At 37.5% G+C, this 20,967-nt stretch overlaps 2 protein-coding genes across 2 annotated transcripts in view; both read right to left on the bottom strand.

Moving 5' to 3' along the window:
• The window catches only part of LOC139964416 (protein FAN-like), a 28,216-nt gene extending 16,800 nt beyond the window's left edge, over positions 1–11,416 (bottom strand). Inside the window, exons 1-11 of the mRNA XM_071965977.1 lie at positions 11,206–11,416; positions 9,490–9,597; positions 8,610–8,708; positions 7,203–7,281; positions 6,104–6,159; positions 4,024–4,111; positions 3,208–3,321; positions 2,564–2,749; positions 1,839–1,910; positions 1,070–1,178; positions 194–287 (exon numbers count right to left, since the gene is read on the bottom strand). Of these exons, the coding sequence (XP_071822078.1) occupies positions 194–287; positions 1,070–1,178; positions 1,839–1,910; positions 2,564–2,749; positions 3,208–3,321; positions 4,024–4,111; positions 6,104–6,159; positions 7,203–7,281; positions 8,610–8,708; positions 9,490–9,527 (935 nt within the window). The 5' untranslated portion in view covers positions 9,528–9,597; positions 11,206–11,416. The remainder of the gene's footprint in view (positions 1–193; positions 288–1,069; positions 1,179–1,838; positions 1,911–2,563; positions 2,750–3,207; positions 3,322–4,023; positions 4,112–6,103; positions 6,160–7,202; positions 7,282–8,609; positions 8,709–9,489; positions 9,598–11,205) is intronic.
• A 2,380-nt stretch (positions 11,417–13,796) lies between these two features.
• On the bottom strand, positions 13,797–16,985 carry LOC139964387 (acyl-coenzyme A diphosphatase FITM2-like). The gene has a single exon (XM_071965974.1). It carries the CDS (start codon positions 16,420–16,422, stop codon positions 15,451–15,453), a length of 972 nt encoding a protein of 323 aa, XP_071822075.1. The 5' UTR covers positions 16,423–16,985; the 3' UTR covers positions 13,797–15,450.
• Positions 16,986–20,967: the final 3,982 nt, after the last annotated feature.

Raw genomic sequence — 20,967 nt, 5'->3', positions numbered from 1 at the left:
ATATCCTTGCAATTAATCATACAAGTCTAATAGATATTCAGAGCTCTTCCTGAGCATATATCAGTGTTACGTCATCATGGTATCCTTTTGATACCATTAGCCTCACGTTTGTTTTAACGATACTTTTACCCTGTGAATTATCACACTGCTTTTCCAAGCCTCACATTAGCTCAGTAATCTCAGATCGACTCACCTGTTTAAGAACATCAGATAGTCAAAATTTGAGACCTGCCCTGTTTGCCATCTGTAGGTCATGTTTTCCTGACCAGTGTCAACCACCCTCACAGCTGTAACAAACCAAATGTTTGAAAATACTTTAGTATACAAACTAATGGCTGAAGATCAGTGACTGAATTGTCAATGTTAAACTCTGGAATAATGCCCACACAGAAATCAATCCCCCTCCCCTAACAAAGCATATTCTGGAATATTTCACCTACCCAACCAGCAAGAGCATACTACATACTAACCCCCCCCCATCCACCTCCCCTCACGGCCACTGAAGCGGCCGCACTTCAAATTCGGCCGACCCAACCAGCATCCTCTCATAAACCTTATCCTGTCATAGGCATAAATCAGATTTCGTAGTTAATGTTGAGAATCTTGCTGATGATAATGATAACAACTGCATGGCAGGATCGTCTGTGCACCATTGGTCATAGAGCAACAGAGATCAGACCTGTTAGCTAGGGGGGAGGGGAAGGAGGGGTAGGGGGTGGGGGAAGGAAGCTAGTTCATTACTTGCATTCTTTCTTGTGAAGTGAGGGTCTGTAGGATTTGTCCCAGTTCTCTAAGAGAGGTAGAAATGGATTGATGTGACAAACAGGGTTGTAGGATGGGGAACCACTGCACAGTGCCTTCACAGAGATCATTTTCTAGTTTATAACTTAAAATTCATGAGAGATGAGGTCATCATAGATTTTTGTCCTATCCTCTTCACTGGCCAGGTGAGAGGTAGAGGTAAGATTTACGTGAGGAACAGGGCAGTTGGGGAGGGGGGTGGGGACACCTTAACCACCACACTATGCTCTTTTCCAAGACATCATCACATAACTGCTTTGTAACTTACATTCCTGAGAGATGAGGTCATCATAGAGTTTGTCCCTCTCTTCTTCACTGGCCAGTGCGAGGTAGAGGTCAGATCTATGTGAAGCTTCAGAGCAATAAATTTCAATTCCCTGAGAGAACAAAAAAAAAAAAAAAAAGAGAAAAACAGACAGATTTAATAAATAATATTATAGCAAAGATTTTTCTGTTTTCAAAAGTGAGGATTTGTAGATATATTTACAGGTATATTCTGTTCTGTGACTTTTCTCTATGGTACTGAATCAATATATAAAGCTTCTTGCTTACAGCATTACTTATGAGTCCCTGTCTTTTTCCAATAAGTTTTCCTAAAACACATTAACCTTTTTGTTTTTACATTAAAATGAAAGTTCACAATGTTTAGATACAAATGGCATATTAATAGAATTTTCGAAGATTATTAGAGTAATGGAATACTGAAATGACTTTTTACAATCATTTCATAAAAATGTCACAGGAAATGAGTCAACTAATAAATAACAACTTTTGATTCTTATAACAGCAATAAAGCAGAATAAAACAATAAATAAAAAGTGAAAGGATGAAGGATTTAAAAAATTTGATACATTCAGAATAGGTTGCATTTACTCTATGACATCATACTCTTTATCACAAACTGAAAGTTTAGCAATAAATTTATAACAAAAATCAAAACCAAATCTCCTTCTACAAGCTTTCAATCTCATGTCTCATAATTTGTTGACTTGAAGGTTTTTAGGGATGACCCAGTTAGTTAAATTGAATTATCTTACCACATGCTGCTGTAGAAATCTCCGTTTCAATATGAACTTGATGTCAGTTAGTTTGAACTTCATGACAGGAACCTACAGGACAAAAAAATATGTGAAAAACATTTTAATAATAATAATAATAATAATTATAATAATGGACACTTATAATGCGCCAGTATCCATCAAAAAAGACGCTCATGGTGCAGTGACACAAACAGTGCGACAGCTAAACAGAAAACAGTAAACATAGTACAAGACTAAAATGCAAGCAAAAATGGGCAACAGTGAACAATTAATTAAACAGTTTTCATCAGATGAGTCCTGAGAGAGCGTTTAAAAGAAGAAAGAGATGGACTGTGTTGTACATGTTCTGGAAGGCTGTTCCACAGAGAAGGGGCAGCAGCAGCAAAACCTCTTTTGCCCCATGATCGATTTGAGTGATTTTCACACTGAAGTAATTTATGGTGTGATCTCATGAAACTGCGATTTGCGTGATATGGTTGCAGAAGTTCTGACAAGTAGAATGGCGAAGTTTTAACAAAATAGCGATACGTTGAAAATCAATATTTTAAAATAAGAGGAGACGATTGTTGGATCTATGATGTCAAACATAAATTGAGTATAACAATATGAAAATGAAAATATGAAAATGTATTGATTAGTCTTGTAACCTTATCTCGGGTGACATCATCAATGGTGTTTATTCGCAGTAAGAATTTGACATAATACTTAAATGTCAAACTTACGTTTTCTACATTGTTAAATGGTTGAAAATACAGCCTATCTGAGGTTAACAGAATGCGACCGGGATTCACCACCAACGGCATGATTCTCTCAGCCGTGGTTTCCAAGACGATTTTCTCAAACAAGTTGTCCAGACGGCTTGTGTCAAACGGCACTCTGTTCTGTCTGGAAAACACTATAGCTGCTATCTGCAAAATACAAATTAAAAGATCAAATTTTAAAGGGTAGTTTATAGGTCAAGTTACTTTTGACAAACAAAAGAGGACAATAATTTAAGCATCCTACTGTAATTTGTTTGTGTGTGTTCAATTCCAACATGGGACCTGTGAGATACTGTATGTTCATTCAAAGTTTTGTAAAAACAAATGAGAACTTTCATAATTACAGAGATATCAGAGATGTACAGCTTAAAAGCAAATGTTTTACTATTTCTCAAACATGTGAATTCAATTTTCTTCAGAGCAAAAGAACCCCTTAATGTTACATTTGCACATTTTTTTGGCTAATCAGCTACAAATCGGAAGCCAATTCGAGCGTTATTCACCCTGACAGCTTGGTACTAAATCTTCGCCACGTTCATCTTTTAAATACTCCACTCATTTCAAACTTTTGGACTAAACATGAAAAAGAAGGAGAAGGACCGTACCATTGAATCATGATCGAGTGTAGGCAAGGTTGAGGCTCGAAGAAGCTGGCAGGCGGTGGCAAGAAAATCTTCTGACTTACAGTAGTTCAGCTCAAATATAAAATTTGTCCTGTTCTGCAAGCCAAATAAAAAAAATTTAACGTCAATATTTACAGCTGAAAAATGACCGGCAATAAATGTAAACAAATCAGTGAGATGGTTACTTGGCGATCATCAGAGGACAGGAACTGTATGCTTGAGGGAGACTTGAAGCAAGTTTGTACTGGTACTCATAGCTGTGCTTGTACTCCACCTTGTGGATTTGTACTCATTTTTGGAAATCTAATATATTACTAGAACAAGATTAGTACTCAAACTTTAGCCAGACAAGAGCTTTGTACCCATTCTGGTACTTACGGCAAGAGGACCACTACACCACTTGTACCCGGAGCTAGTCATGCAGTCCTACGTTCGCTGGTTCAAATCCCAATCTAGTCTGCAATTTCTTTGCTCTTTCACGAAAAACCGAATTTGATCAGAAAGACTGCATTTGCACGGCAAATACTTTCATTGAAGCCTCGTGGTATGTGTTATGTATATAACTTGTTGCCATAACGGCGCCCCATAATACCATCATATTGTTTATACAGTATTTATGAGTAACGACATGTGACAGCAGACACACACACAAACACATGACTAATGTCTAGACCTCTTATTGCATATTCTATGGGAGTGCTTCATGTCTATTTTGAAGCACATAATTATGCGTACTACTTTAAGCATTTAATCCTTGTAATGCACAAAAAAAAAGTTGGCTAAAATAAACAAACAAACCTGTTTAAACTTGAAAGGGCTGATCATATTATCGGCTTTCATTTCGACGATCTGTTTGCAATGTATTGCGATAGCGTTGGTGGTCTGCCTGCCAAAGAGAAAGAAAGAACAGAGAAAAAAAATCAGAGATAATTAATATTATCTGCTTTCCTTTGTCTATTTTCATATCCATAAATCTACTGGTAAGGAAAAGCATAATGGGGATTGTTTACAGAACAGGAAAGAACCGGGCAGATGTTTTCAAGAGCTTTAACTATCCTATTCTAATATCGATCTTAAGTTGTTCTTGTAATGTGATAAATTTGGAATGTTTGCTTAGTTGTGAACATTATCTTCAGTTTGGAGAATTTTGTCCCACGATCAGTTTCAGCCATAGGAGTATCGTTATAACATTACCTCTGACTAGTTTAGTTCATTGGCAAGTAACAGCTAATTTACGAATCTATGAAGACGAATCTATGTGACGCTGTAAAGATCATGGGCTTTCCATGTACACAGATCTGTAGAGAGCCATTGTACATAATAACATCTAACTTTTCATCTTGCTAAGTGTGCTGTTTAGTTAGATCGCCACTTTCCCATAAAACGTTTGATTAAATGGGCAATCACTGACAAATGTCTCAGACTAGAGATTGCCAAAGATAACCTTTCACCTTTCCACTTCAAACTGAGGCATCGAAAAGGACTAGGTGTGTTAAAGTCCCCTGCTATGAGAGCATCTATTCTATGATACCGATACTGTAGGTTTGTGCAATATTATAAAACAGAATTCATGGTTTAACTATATTGGAATATATACTCCTCAAGATGATATGTCAGACCTTTAATACAGCACTACATATAGCTTTATAAAACACTGAAGCTGACCAATATCTGTCCAATTAAAGGAATTTACCAACAGCAGAGTTCAGTTAGTGTAGTATTATGACAAGCCCGGCTCCTCCGACATGTAATATTATATCGGGACTCGTGAGAGAGATGTACTGGGGTTATCTTGATGCAGTATTTTTTATGGAAACTTCTATACCACGTGAGAAGAACCTTCTCGAATGTTCTACAGACACATCGAATCTATTTTTAGAAAAGGCCCTGTGACATGATTCAATAAGATAGTTAAAACTTCTCGTGGGAAAACTGAATCGTCGACCTAGATAAATATATAAGGGGCCTGTACGGTGTCTCGATGGAGTTTTTCGGGAACATCAAAGAGGCAGTATTACTATTTCTTAACATCTGCAGTACACACCAAGTGTGTAAGATTCATCAAATTTTAACCACCTGATATAGCCTGTTGAAATGTGTTTCAGCTTTTATCCACTGCATTTGTAGGCTTAAAAAGGTTTTCAACATTTGACAACCACTGACCACGAATAACCTTTGACATCCACCAATAACAGAGGCACCCACATTGCAAGTATGATATTGATCAAAGCTAGAGTTATCATGTTTACAAGGGTTTTTCTTGGTTTCTGCCCCTGATGACCTCATATAATGCTTTTGACCTCCATTAAAGTTCTACTAAAAAGACATATGTTGGAGGAGCAACTATGACCCATCTATCAGATTCACCAAATGTTAGCTGTTGGGTGAGCTTGTTTACAAGCTATAGTGACATTTCCTCCACCAGGACCTAAAATGACCTTTGACCTCCAACCAATAATGAAAACACAGATCCCTTTAGCCTTCAGAAAGGGATAAAAAATGGGGGGGGGGGAGAATTGAGAAGGGGGGGATGATGCTACATTGAGTTTATGGACCGATTATTCAATGTGACAGATAAACAAAGGCAAGGCTCAACGAATCTTTGGAATTAACAGGACAGTTTTAAATTAGTTTGACATATTAAGCTATCCAATCACTACTTCCTTTCATTTCATTACATTTTACTGCAAGAACAGCATTTGTTAGTCTCTTCAACTTTTTTTTATATTTCCTTGTTTTTAAAATAAGATTAGTTACAATTGCTATTTCAAGCAGATCTTTTCTTTCTTCATACATTCTCCAATTCTTCTTAATTGTTTTGATTGTCAGTTGATGAATAAGGTCTTGTATAAGTTTCTTTCATTTCTCTACAGCTTACCTGGCAATGAGGGCTTGTTCATGTTCGATGATCTTGTCACATCGTTGAAAGGGAAACTACGAGGAAATGAAACAAACTTAACTTTCTTGAGATTGCTGATTGAAAATTATCCAATTCCTCAATGACAGACAGCTTAAAAAAACATACAGCACGTTTCACTGACTTTGTACGGCAGCCATGCAAAGGCACCATGTTTAGGTAATACAATGCATACAGTACCTCTAAGGAATGGGTTCTCCATTAACTTACTAACCTGGACCAGACAGAAACACTGGTTGGAGCAAAGGGCAGAGAGAACCAAAATTTTACTTTACCTACATTGTGCAATGTGCAGGACTGCAGGTTAGGACAGTAGGGTGTTCTAGCCTATTACATAAATACAGTATGCCTTTAGGGCCTGCATTACAGATGAGTGCAAATTCAATATATCTTTTGCAGGCCAGATTGCAGCCACTTGAGAAGCCCCGCTATAGCATAGCATATTTTGTGTTTCACTACATTACACTCAGGAGAATACCTGATCTGTAGCTTTTTCTCATACTACACATCAGCAGAGAATGTGAAATAATCCCTTTACTACATCGCTACATTCCTGTAATCATAATGTTTTGAGAACATAACACTGTAAAAATTGGATTTTATTTTTATCCTTGAAGGTCAGGAATTACACACACAAGGAATTAATTAGCAAAACCGAGGAGTAGGAAGATGGATCACAGAAGAATGTGGATTTTAGTTAATGTTGAATATGTATCAAGCCTATCACCCAACTTGTTTCAGTTAGTGTTGAATATGCATCAAGCCTATCATACAACTAGTTTCAGTTAATGTTGAATATGTATCCAGTCTATCACACAACTAGTTGAAAACCTGCAACACATATAAAAGCTCCATGTTTTAGTTAAACACTAGCATAGAAATTTCAACTACTTTTATGAAGGTCCTTGAAAAATCTAAACTCAACAGTTGAAGAGCTGTGAAGGCAACTTCAGTGTTCAATGTTTGCAAATATCACATCACACGATGTGCATGACTCATGATTCTCTCATATATATAATGTAAATGTCAATGAACAGACTAAGGTCATTTCTTTTCTCACCTTTATGAGTGGTTGGGAAGTATCTTGAGGATCAAAAACTAAACTCTTGGAGCAAACTTTTAACCTGCCTCTTGACTTCCTGTTGAACAAAGTTGAAAAATTTACAATTTCAGGTCCATGATATACTCTCTGCAAACTAGTCACAATTTTATGCATTTTTCGTTACTTCTTCCTTTCTGTCTGTCGTTTGTTTTTATTTTTTATTATGAGACTAGGCAAGCTAAACCAACATTGCAAAAGCAGGAGGGACAAAACTGTCATGTTAACACTTTGATTAGCAGAACTTTCTGAGATATACGAATTTTGTAATAACTTAATAAGACAATGAAAATGCATCAGTTCCGTGTACAACAAATGCTGTTGCATGGCAATTTGTGCATTTATATAGCAGTTTGTGATGTCACTGTAGATAAGTTGTCCCCAAGCTGCAGCTGAAGTGAATTCTGTACTTGTATTAATTTTGCAACTTTTGCACCCCTCTGGCAAACCAACAAAAGTAAAAAGATCCACAATAAATATTATCTAGATATGTTGCAAAGTGGCTTTTGGAATTCTTTGTTGTAAATTTATGCTAGTTAAGAGATACACTATAGTCACAGGTTGCAACCTTGAATTAACAATGTAACTGTCAATGAAATCCCCTCCCTCCCAGCATCCCTGCCCCTCTGGAACAGATTTACCTTTAGGTAAGAAGTTGCTACATAAATACTATAATGAGTGGTGTAGCAAGAGTTCAATCAAAGGGGTGCTGTATATACAGTAGCAAAATTATTTTGTATATATGAACAGGTAATGATACCAACAGGGTTACCAACATACTGTAGCTCAAAATTTACGGAATAATGGTGTCTTTTACTGCCTGGGCCACATGGGTGCGCGAAGATGAGAGGGAATGATATGTTCTGTACATCGCTGCCTCCATTAACCCCTGAAGTACCTTGGAGCACTGTACTAAATCAAACTGATGTCATGTGGAATAGCCTCCACATCCACTTGTACTGTGAGGCATATGACTATAAATCTGTGTCTCAGTTACAGAAAACAATACCATCTTATTTACAAAGGGATACCATCTTATTTACAAAGGGATATCATCTTACTTGCAAATCTACTTTGGTATGTCTGTGCTGCAATACACATCAATCTTTGTCTTATTGTTTACTGGACTTTGGATCTGATCTTATGATCCACATCCATTACAGAAATATTGGAATTGCACTGTAAACTAGCTAATTCACTTAATTCCATACTTTAATAGTTTAATTATTAGTTTCTTTACCTTTCCTCAGTTTCTGGTGGTGATACATCAGTTGGTATTAGGTTAACACTGAAATATTGGAATTGCACTGTAACCTAGCTAATTCACTAAATTCCATACTATAATAGTTTAATAATCAATTCCTTTACCTTTCCTCAGTTTCTGGTGGTGATACATCAGTTGGTATTAGATTAACACTGAAATCTTCAAAGTAAATCTCACCAGGGTCTAACATTAAGAGTGAAAACCTGTCAAGAATTAAATGAAGGTCACAAATTAATTCAACCGTAACAGACCAAAAACACCTCAAAAGCAAAAAAAAAAAAAAATTACTGTCATGAAGAAAAATTATGCCAACTAATGAAACCATACACCAAACCAACTTCCCCTCCCCTCTCACCTGGAAAAATTCCCATCCCTGTGCAATAATGATCTCCCTTTGGAGAGATCCCTAAATCTTGGAATCGATCAAAAGATATGAAGCATTAAATTTTACCTACATGTTCAGATGTGTAAACTTGTCTATTTTCTTGTACAGGTCTTGAATAACAAAGTTCACGCAAATAAAGTAACAACAGAGATCTTTTATTCAGTAAATTTTGAAAAGAAGAAACTGAAAGACTAGATTTTCTAGAGGATCAGATTACAAGTGGTTCATAATTTCTTGAACATGCAATGGATGATAAATAGAGTACTACAAGAAATATCACTGTGCAAAAATGTGCAGTTCAACCCAATTTAGAAACCGTTATTAACTTAAGGTCTGTGAAAGGTGGCATCAAAATTGACTTTTGAAGACCAAGGTTTAGAAACTCATCACAAATCTGACAGCATTCCACGACTGAGTCGCATATCAACAGAAGCTGCTGTAACTCACCTAATGAAGAGGGCCTCTGGCAATACTCACAGTGTTCATTATTTGGCAATAATATTAACAGTTAAATAACTAGTAACGGTGGGATGGGATGGGGTGGGGTGGAGGCTGGAGGGAGGGGTAGTGCCCAACTATTCAGAGTTTATCTTGCTTACCTATCTCTGTGGTCCTTGAATTCTTGCACAAATGCCATTTTGGGGGTACTTCAGAAACGTTGCTTATGCTGTGACTACCGTACTCAAGGCAAGGCTGTAATGCCAACGCTGGCGAAGAAACAGTGGATCAAGAAACAATTTTAAGCAGCAGCTGTTAACATACAGTACATGTTACAACATTTGTAGTCAATGGTACACCAAAATGAGGAGAGTAGCATACTATACAGTACATACTGTAGCATGGTGGGCTCATAATTGACGCACTTAAGGATTTGATCAACGATTTCTATCAAGGAAAAAATCCAAATCACTCAACTGTATGTGTTTTTCATATGTGTAATTCCTCAGAAATGTTATGATCTCAAAATATTTAAGGTTCTGTGCTTATGCACCGTACAATTGAGCAGAATTTGACCACAAAATGTCTGCCGTGTCAATTTCAATGTCAATTCCCTAAATTGACACATTCGTCGATAAGCTAACTTTAGTGTAGGCCTTAGTATACATCCATTGACTTTAGATGCTGCTTGCTATGTGCCCTGAGCCTCAGACAGGTCAGGTCCCAGAGAATAGTGTTATCATATTGAGGTAATGTTGGTTATTTTTAGGATTTAAGATTTCCAAATGCCTAAAAAACGTGTAAAACTGGGTGGAGGGTGTTAAAAGCTTGAACAATGGCCGTGGCTATTCTTACGACTAGTCGTAACAATTATTTATAAACTATTCTTACGACAAAGGCGAATTCAAACGCAGTAAAGTAAATAAAGCAACTGCGCATGTAGTAAGGGTGACCCTAACCCTAACTTTAACCCTAAACCCCAATCCTAACACTAACACTAACCCTAACCGGAAATTATTGTTACTCCTGGTCGTGAAAAATAGTACTACTGTCATAAAAATAGCAACTGCGCATGCGTAATCAGAAATTATTCTTACGAACAGTCGTAAGAATAGCCACTTTGTTAAACAATACCACAATTTAGTCAGCAAAAAGCTGAAATGGATTCAAACTCATGAAATATGTCATTCTGCTTGACTGCAAAAAGTTTAGGTGGCCTGCTGTATTGTTGCTAGTAAAAATTGAAGGTGCGTCAATTACGGGGGTACGTCAATTATGAAGTTTTGACTATATAGGCTGTAGATGCGATTCCTGCAAGGGCTAGTGAACTTTGTACTTTACTTAGCCCCGAGGCTACAGTAAGCTTTAATCTTAATGTTGTCAAATCTTGTAGGCCTAGCTTATGCTACGTCAAAATGTACAGCTCTGACTATCATGAATTTAAGCCTATTTTTCCTATATTCTGTAAGTGTAACTGTATTGGCCTATTACTTATCAATCTCACCTGGTCCCTGTTCTAAGTATTATTAGCCTAGCCTAGGTAACTAATCTGTGAAATATGATTAATCCAACTTTCACAGTTCAAGAAATGTAGTTTGCCATCCAGGCTACTTAAGTTTCTATCATGTGTTGAAAGCTTAACTAGTGAACTGGCCCACAGACACCTGGTGTTTGTTAAAAATTTACAATTATATCCATGGAACCTTCTGTACTGTGTACACTAACTTTAGCCTACTGAAGGCCTTCTCTCGGTACAGACTAGGTCACACTAACAGTGTACAGTAAGTTACACTGCAGTACAACAGCCTAGTCTAAGTTAAGGTAGCCTAGGCCTATGTTTCTGTTTTGAATGGTAACTTTAGGCTATGGTTTCTTACATTATGCAGGAAAACACTGACCAGCACCAATACAGGATCACTAACACAAAATGCTCAAGTCCATCTGAATGACCAATTGCTTTCTTCTGGGAAATTATCAACGCATAGACATGCAGCGGGCATGCACTATACTACATTGCTTTATTTATGGGCACTTTTTCGAAGACAGCTAGCTGTAATAACTATATATAGTAGTAGTAGTATACAGCTAAGCAAGGTCAAATGAGAGAGATCAGCTGAAACCACCAGCTGAATCCAGAAATTAATTCTGTGCTGTACACACGTTCGGAAAATTTATGGCAAGCCAAATGTTTAAAAATTAGGAAAAAAACGGTGAATTATCAGATAAACCGATAGCAACAATCATCGTTATTAACTCGATTTTAACATTTTGACAGGGTCGTTTTAACATTTTGGGTAGGGCCGACGGGACCGTTGTATTTTTGTGAAAAGAAACCTAACTTTCATAAATACACGTATAGGACTAACCCTTTTTCAATTTTCGTCAAGAAACTTGAATTTGCGTTCTTCAGTGTAAACAATACCCTTAGGTTGAGAATTGTTATTGAGCGATGCCCTCAGAATTTAATTTTCAACTCCAAGTTTAACTTCGTTCGATCGTTGTGGGAAGGGGTTCAACCACGTCAGTGAATGTCCCTCCCCCCCCCCTTCCTCAAAAGTACTCTAACAACCTAAACTGGAGAGTGCACATAACAATTTCTATGAGAGTGCATGAATAAAGCTTACGAAACTCACTCCAAGCTGATAATGTCGGCGCCATCACCAGTTTACAACCATGCATCAAATAAGGAGAAACAGATCACATCCTGCTATGCGGCAGCAAGTATACTATTGAGTATAAAATATCACTTATTTAAAGGATTTTAAAGTTTGTTTTGTATTTTGCCACATTTGCCGATCCCCGTTTCATATCCGAAAATTTCCCGGGCAGGGTTTGTTCTCCCCTCAGTCCCACTGGCTGCTCCACTATGGTAGGCCTAAATGTGAAATCAAACATTATGGAGCCACAGAACAGCATCGTAATGATGTGATAAAGGGAGTTTAAATCTTGATTTCTGTTGGGAAATTTAAAGAGCACTCATAGAGAGAGAGAAAGGGACAAAGTCTTGATCAGTATTTGTGATTTTGCGTACTATATTAATATAAGATTCAATTCAAAAGACAAACAAAAACATGGTATATATTATTTCAAAGTAATCAGTGTCCCAATATATCTCTATAATTACAACAAAGCAATCCACCAATTAATCATTCCTCATTCTATGTAACCCCATGAAATTGTTACAGATATAGTATTACACTTTGCATTGCTAATTGTATTCAAAAACAAAATATGAAACATAATGACAATACGTCATTGTTGTCAAAATGGTAATTAGCAAGTTTTATCTTCTTTTAATTGGTTGATACTCCTCGAGCTGGTTCCATAGAACTCAATTCCAAATGATAATTCTTCACATCAAAAGTATAAATCATATGTACAGAGCTTAGTTCTCTCTAAACCAGGTGTCTGAAACCCATGACCCAGTTTCATGAGGACTGAGCCATGACCCACCAACCCCCCATCCCCCAACCCCTCAAAAACAATGCTCACATGCATGAAAGCTACATAGCTTCTACTATGTACTATACTTGATGCTAAAAGTATTTCTAAATCGATCTCTGTCGACAAGCCTTAAAACTATCTGGATAAAGTTTTAATATCTGCAAAAATCTAGCGTGGCACAGAAAAATTCTTTTAGCCCACTTTTGGGTCGTGCTCCAGACTTATGCAAGGAATCTACTATCATGATGAGGCATCACTTTCACCACCCATTCTGGAAACCACCCACCTCCCCGCAACACTTCCCACCCCCCTCATCATCCTTGCCCTCCCACCAGGCATAAAATACAAGAAGCACCAATACTATCACATTGCACAGCATATTTCAAGTTCAAACCCTGCATATGTTTACATAAAATGTTCAATGGCATATAAAATTCAATTAATATTTCTTTTCCCTAATTTACTACTACAATATCCTTTCAAGAAAACCCCAGCAGTCAGGAAATAAACATGGCATTATGGTGGACAAAGGTGATAAAAAAGAACCCTCATAAACATACTGTAGCACTTGACACACTCACATATAACATTAATGACAGGATCAATGCACAATGTAATGTTTTAGACATTTTCTTTACACTTGACAAAGGTAAATGTCATTCATACCCACATTGACAAATATGTGAAATTCTGTTGAAAGAATATGGCAGAATACACTAATGCAACAGATATAAACCAGTTCAAAGGCTCATATCAAATCTGTTTTTTTTTTCTTTTGCTCTATCAATAGCCATCTGGCTGTTTTTTTATAATGAAATAAGTTCAAATCAAATTTGAAACAGTAAATATGAAAGAACACCTATTATACTTAGTTGAAGATCAAGAAGAAAGAAAAGAAGAGCAAATATTACAAAAGCCAAATTTAGACAATACTGTAATGCAACAGATATGAACCAGTTCAAAGACTCATATAAAACATCGGCAATCATTCATACTTTTGGTAATGGTACTGCATTAAAAATAGAAATTAGTCGACTCAACTGTGTATTATTACAGACAATCTGTTTTTGTTTTGTTTTGCTCTATCATAGCCATCTGGCTGTGTTTTATTATGAAATAAGTTCAAACCAAATTTGAAACAGTAAATATGAAAGAACACCTACTATACTTAGCTGAAGATGAAGAAAAGAAAAGCAAATATTACTAAAGCAAAATTTAGACAAAAAGGAAGATCATTGTGGTCCTTGTGGTATTTGTTTTCTACGATCTGGACAACTGATTCAGTGAGGTACTTTCTGGGTGAAGTATTCCCTACTCTCTCAATGACTGTGTAAAGTCCCTACATTGCAACATTTATATACTGTCCTGCACACTTCACAACATTTGCAAATGAATGTTCAGTTGGCTGTCTGATAAAAGTTTGTAGAGTACTGCAACAAAGACAAATTCAGAACTATGGACAATACTTATTTAGTTTGACCAACAACTTTTACTTCAACAAGGTACTAAAGCCACTTAGAGGTAATTCATTAAAGAAAAATAGGTGTGGTGGTCCTGGTATGTACTGTAGTACATGAAGACAATACTGCAGACAGGAATAACAAAAGCTTAAAGGTATGCTGTATTGGCCCCAAGTATGCTAGATATTCAAATATGGTCACCTTTGGTCAAATTCTTGGACTGTTTTTATTACAGCCTTTGAGGAACTTTTCCTCACTGGGACATTCAGTCATCTTGTGTGTTCCTTAAAAATGTCTGAGAACAATTTGGTGTGTAAAGACCTCCAGGAAAGAACTTTTTGAAAAATTATAGCAATTATAGCATGCTATAATTTGGGGCCTATACTGACTACCTTTAAGCACAACTACTTGTGGTAAATTTTTAATGACATTGTTAATGTTAAAACAAATGTTAGGCTACATATTCTGAGAAAGTAGTAAGTCACTTGTCAATTGATACAAACATTTGTCAAAGATGTACCCATGTACAGTACATAGTACTTAGACCTATTCTAGTGAGAAACACTTCACAAAATGTTGCAAATGTACAGTTCCTTGAAACTGTTTTCTTGAGTCATAAATCTTGTGGTCAAGGTACAATACATGGAATAAGACGATAAAATAATTTCAGTAGTGAAATGCAAGCATTGCTAAAATGTACAAGGTTTGCATATATATTTTCGAACTGAACGCAGTGGGTCGTAATTAGACTATACTACTGGTTGTTAATGTAGTGAATGTTGAGTTGAAAATTAGCAGGACAATAAGTACAGTAACTATTTTTGACAGTTAAACTTAAAAGGTAGTTCTGTTCATAAAATCTGATAAAACAATATATATATATATAAAACTTTCACTCAATTTTTTATATTTAAATCAACTTAATTTGCTTTTCTTTGAACAAAATAAATAATTCAATATGTATTTGCCAATCATCTTTACAACTATAATCTTGCTCTTCACTTGTATCTTCAAGAAAATTTACTGTGATTAAATCAAGTACAGTAGCAGGTCACTGGTTGACAAATATAACAATAATAGCCCTACGATATGTAAGGCTTGCAACGTGGTGCATTCCAAATTAATGCATGTTCACAATTTACACTGAAGGATAGAGCTGCTTGGTATAGTATTTCTCTTAAATGCTAAAGGAATTATTTTTCAGGGTATTGACTACTTTCACATCAAATCATTCATATCTTCCTTTCTTATTCTTGATATGATATTCAGCACCAACGGATGTAAACATTTATAGATAATAAACCACATTGTGAAAGCTATTAGACTTCCGGAGATAGTCTCTAGAAATGTATGAAAAAATATGCTAGTTTGAAAAACCATTACGACCCACAGTAATTGTATAAAACCAGCAAAGATGATAACCAACGTATACAGGATTACATAACTAAGGTTAAAGTATCCAGACGACATTATAGTACTTGTCTGTTGCTCATCTTCCGCAAGGTCGATTCCGTTACGGGTGGCAGTAGATGCATCTGATTGATTTCCTTGACTAGGTGCTTCAATTGGCTGCCGATTCAACTCTAAAAATGGGAAACCGTGTTTCACCCTATAGAAATGTCTGAGAACTAATATTGCAACTTCTTCTTGTATAATTAAGAAACTCAAAAGGAGTAGGAAGGCATGTCCAGAAATATCAAATCCGGTACCGTCAATTGCTTCTGGCTGGCCGTCTGTAGTGTTTGTCGTAAACTCTGATGTTGCATACTGAACTTTTGGCATGATGAAATTCGTCCAAAATGACCATGTTGCTGTACCTAAAACGTAAACACGAATGATGCTTAGAAAAAGGTACTGAATTCTTCTGGATGACCGGATAAAACATTCCATAATGCAGTTTGGTGTAGTAACGACAAGTGTCCACAGCCATGCCCACTTGTTGAACACTTGGTTCCAAACATTTCGCGAATCTGGTACTACGTTCGCAGGTATTAATGACAGAGCACGAATAGCCGAACCAACCAAAACGACGAGTACCAACAATATGATAACCACGTACGTATTCAAAAGACGGCGTTTGTCGAGAAACTTCCTTCCTTCGTTTCCTCGAGTTAATGCAGTATTGTCTTCGGCCATTACTTTACGACCGGTTCTTCGGTTACGAACTTGATTTTTTTGAGTACTTGCCATTTTGATTACATGTAGCAGTACCTTCTGGTTGTAACTTTGTGTATCGAATGTGTAAGTAATCCATTTCGATTCGGTCTATGGTACGCGATACGGTCACACAGAAATTAATCAAGGTTGTAAGGTAACCTCTTCAAACGTCCCAAAGGGTTATTTCAACCATGGAGGTAAAAACATGTTTCAACATTCGACTGTTATAACGTCACACATACCAGCCTGAGGGAGGCCACGGTCAAACCGGAGGAAAGTTTGGTCGAAGAATAATTTTCAAAGTAAAGAAAACTTCACCCATATCTTTCCAGCAGTTGAGAATGATGTATCATGCCTATTGTCAATGCGAAAACGTTTACTAAGCTTTGGACTATTGAATGAGATTATGACACACACTGAGGGACCACGAAAAGTGTCTAATACTATATATTCACATGCAGTGAACCGTTATACAATTGTTATTTTGCTTCGCCGTACGAATCTGTAAGTTTAGTTGAAGTGAATAGCTAGATCTCGTGTGATTGTTCGCAGCAAAAGCTATTGTTGAAGCGGAAAGGAGTTACTAGTATAATAGCTGAACTCAGTAAGGGGTCAAGCAGTTCTACAGCTTCCCCTCTTAACGGATGTGACTAACCTATGATCACCCGGGGTACAGTTTATAACATTTTATATGCAATATTGTTTCACGACCAGGTTCACCAATATCATTTTCTTAACTCACGTAACTCTGTGGTTTTGCCGGAACTTTTAATTCAATTTTCGGCGTGTAACGTAAACACCATTTTAGATATGCTCATAATAAACTGTGCCGTTTCGCTTTTTCACTTTCCATGTGAGAGGTTATTTTAATGTATGTATGTATGTATGTTTGTATGTATTTTAGATGCTCCTGCAAGCAGGAACTCGCGAAGAAGCCATCATTGGCTTAAAGGGTGTGAAGACTCGCGCAAAAAGAAACGTCTAATGCCGGTAATCTGACCTAGTTTCGAATGAGGTGTATAACAGAAGTGTTAGACACTACCATCGATCCCAGAAAATACACACACATAGCTTGCTACCATCGGTAATTATACACTAGTGTACAGTCAGTACATACAGCTGTGGTGGCACAGCACAGTGTACCATGTAGCTCTAAACACAAACAATACAGCGATGGACATCTCAGGTTCAGCTTAAGATAACAAGGTATCACGTTTCATTACTGTACTGTCTGCATTTTGTAGCGACACGAACAAAACGTCACTTGCAAGCAACGGAAAGTTAACATTTTTCAGATGGCCGCACGCGGTTTGGGGCGAGTCTTCAATGCCTTTAATGAAAGCCTACGACTTCTCAATATGTGCAGTCTTAAACAAACTAAGATGATCAACTTGCAATGGGTCTGGTTTGAATAAGATACTTTTTTAAAAAGAAAAATCGCCCACGACAGAGACGCAGTGGGAACGAACGTGCCAAACAACTTGATCCATTCTCAACATAAGTCCCTTTACAGTGAGACATTTGATCATGACAGTGGTACATCACGTGAAGTACCGTATTCATTGGAACCGAATGATCCGGCTGGTTAATAACTTGTTGTTCAACTGAATCATTCCTCAAGTTTTTTAATTGAAGAACAGTACTGGGCTAAAGGCAATTTTCCAATTGCATCATCTAATAAGTTGCAGCACGTTCACGGGTGACCGGTTTAAGGTTAGGAAGAACTTTAAAAAGTCTACTCATGCAGTGTGGTGCAATGTTAAACTTCCTCGCATTTCTATATATTTTGGCCGAATTTATCATTGTAGATATGGCCATGTCCCAGTAATTATGCTTCTATTTTAAATGTTTTTTACTTTTCATTAGTTCTTAATTTAGTAGTACAGTGTTGAAACTATTCATATTCAAGTTTTGGGAGCTTCTTAAAGTTTAAATCTCTCATTTGTCTCTCCCTCGCTAATACTTTCTCTTTTATTTATTTTTTAGCGGGGGAATTGATATTTTAATGCATGGTTTGATTACACTTTAACTTTCGAATACCACTTTAACTATCAATGAGATCAAATATATATGTACGAATTAAATCCTTGATGAGAAGGTATACTGTCCCCGTCATGTCCGGACAACAGCAGCTTGGCTGATCATTTAATTGAACTCGAAATGATTTAGCTTAACATTGGTAATAATGCAACTACGGCGGAAGGCTCGCATGTACGGAAGCGTAGAAGGGACATTGCATTGACGAGTTACCAACTTGACAAAACGACAATTTTCTGCAAATTGACGGGTCAAACGTCAATTTTCTGAATTTTGTCAACTTGTCGAGATGGTAGTAACTGTGCAAATCGTCAATTTGCAGAAAATTGATGCATTGACGAGATCCGTTATCTCGTCAAATTTTCTGAATTTTGTCACGTTACCATCTCGTCAACTCGTCAATTTGCAGATAATTGTCGTTTTGTCAAGTTGGTAACGCGTCAATGCAATGTCTTTTCTAAGCTTCCGTACACATGTCATGTTCTGATGATAACGATCATAACGGTAGCATAATATAATATATATAAATTTAAACTGTGAATCTCCGCTGCACGTTATCAAAGATTTGGATCTAAAATGCAAAATTATGTTCCCTGGTCCCCCTTTCACAATCATTAATTAGCCTAGATTGAGATAATGGGAATTATTATTCTAGACCACATACAGTACTTTATTCTGGTCCTTATATGGGCTCCTGGCCTTGAGACTTTATACCCCTAATCCCCCTTCTTGACACCCATTTAGTGGGTGTAGGGGAGGAGGTTACTTGGGGAGAGGACTAGGGAAAGTCAAGTGTGTCTCTTGAGACAAGAAACCAATGGCCGAAGTTTGGTGAAGGTGATAATTTCATCAAGGGTTCAAGGAAAAAACCCAGGTTTTGCTTTGACTTTTTGAGGATGTTGAAAATATAAATCTGACAAAAACAGAATATGGATTCGCAAAAGGATCAGAGATGTGTGACAGCCAGTGGCGGCGGAACCGGGGGGCTTGGGGGGGGGGCTCAGCCCCCCAATAAAATAGTTGAGGGGGCAAATGCATGATAAGCCCCCCCCCCCCAATATTTACCAAGGCTCCGAAACGTGCATCTGCCCATTTTTCAATGCATACTTGTCGATCTGTCCGATGCACACGTATACTCTATAGGTGTAATAATTTTAGTAATTGCTAGGGGACCCTCGGCCCGTCCCCTGGCTATAGACCACATTGTCACCCCAACCGCGTCTTCACGCCCTGTGAAAAGTGGAAGCAGTGAGTGTGAGTACCGGTAAGCTTAACACAACTTCATCTTAGGCCAATGACTTGCCTCATTTCAGCCAGTTCTCCAACATCCCCTTACTTAGTGGCGGAGCGTCCATATATACAGTCAGGGGGCGGATGACGGACTCAAATGGACTGCTGGCGCCCTTTTCAGCTTTTCACTACTTTTTACTTATTCGCGATTTTTGACTATTTTATTGCGCTCTCATATACCTATTGACATTTGTCATATTCTGTTGGTGTAATTTTCCGACAAAATGGCGACGACACCTATTTATTCTCCGTTTATCTGCAAATTAGCAAGGCCCGGAAAGGGTTATTTCCTGCAATCTAGGGAGTATCTTTACTCAAAAATTTTCTGTACGCTCCGCGCCAACCTGTGGTGGCGCTCCGCTTAGATAGTGTCGAAAGCGCCCCTACAGACCATTCTTGCCCTCCCTGACCAATACTCTAGCTCCGCCACTGCCCTTACTACACTCAAAAACATCTTTGCGAGTACACTACGAGTAATAGCTACTCTCTTAAGAAACCATCGAATATACACATTACAATGTTTTTACAGACTTTTACGTGCAATCTGAGAAATTGCAGGCTTGAGACCCATATTTTAGGGCTAGGTATTCGCAGCATAAAACACTCGGAAAGTGCCGGTTCCGGCCATCTGGGGGTTTGAAAAAACCCAAAATTTTCTTGTACGCTCCGCGCCAACCGCTTAGATAGTCTCCACACATTAGCCCCCCCCCAATAATTTTTCCGTTCCGCCGCGCCTGCGGACAACAGCAACTTGGCTGATCATTTAGTTGACCTCGAAACGATTTAGCTTAACATTGGAAATAATGCAACTACGGCGGAGGCTCGCATGTCATGTTCTGATGATAACGATCATAACGGTAGCAAAATATAATATATATAAATTTAAATTGTGAATCTCCGCTGCACGTTAACAAAAATATGGATCTAAAATGCAAAATTATGTCCCGGGTCCCCCTTTCACAATCATTAATTAGCCTAGATTGAGATAATGTTATTCTTCACCACATACTTTTTTCTGGTCCTTATATGGGCTCCTGGCCTTGAGACTTTATACCCCTAATCCCCCTTCTCGACACCCATTTAGCGGGTGTAGGGGGAGGAGGTTAGTGGGGGAGGGGACTGGGGAAAGTCAAGTGTGTCTCTCGAGACAAGAAACCAATGGCCAAAGTTTGGTGAAGGTGATCATTTCATGAAGGGTCCAAGGAAAACACCCAGGTATTGCTTTGACATTTTGAGGATGTTGAAAATATA

This window comes from Apostichopus japonicus, chromosome 3 (assembly GCF_037975245.1).
Source record: "Apostichopus japonicus isolate 1M-3 chromosome 3, ASM3797524v1, whole genome shotgun sequence".
Classification (NCBI taxonomy): domain Eukaryota; kingdom Metazoa; phylum Echinodermata; class Holothuroidea; order Aspidochirotida; family Stichopodidae; genus Apostichopus; species Apostichopus japonicus.
The sequence above is the reverse complement of the archived record's forward strand: the minus strand, read 5'-3'. Positions and strand labels throughout refer to the sequence as shown.

Coding starts and splice junctions, on each gene's coding strand:
- LOC139964387 (XM_071965974.1), bottom strand. CDS start 16,422: ATGGCAAGTACTCAAAAAAATCAAGTTCGTAACCGAAGAACCGGTCGT.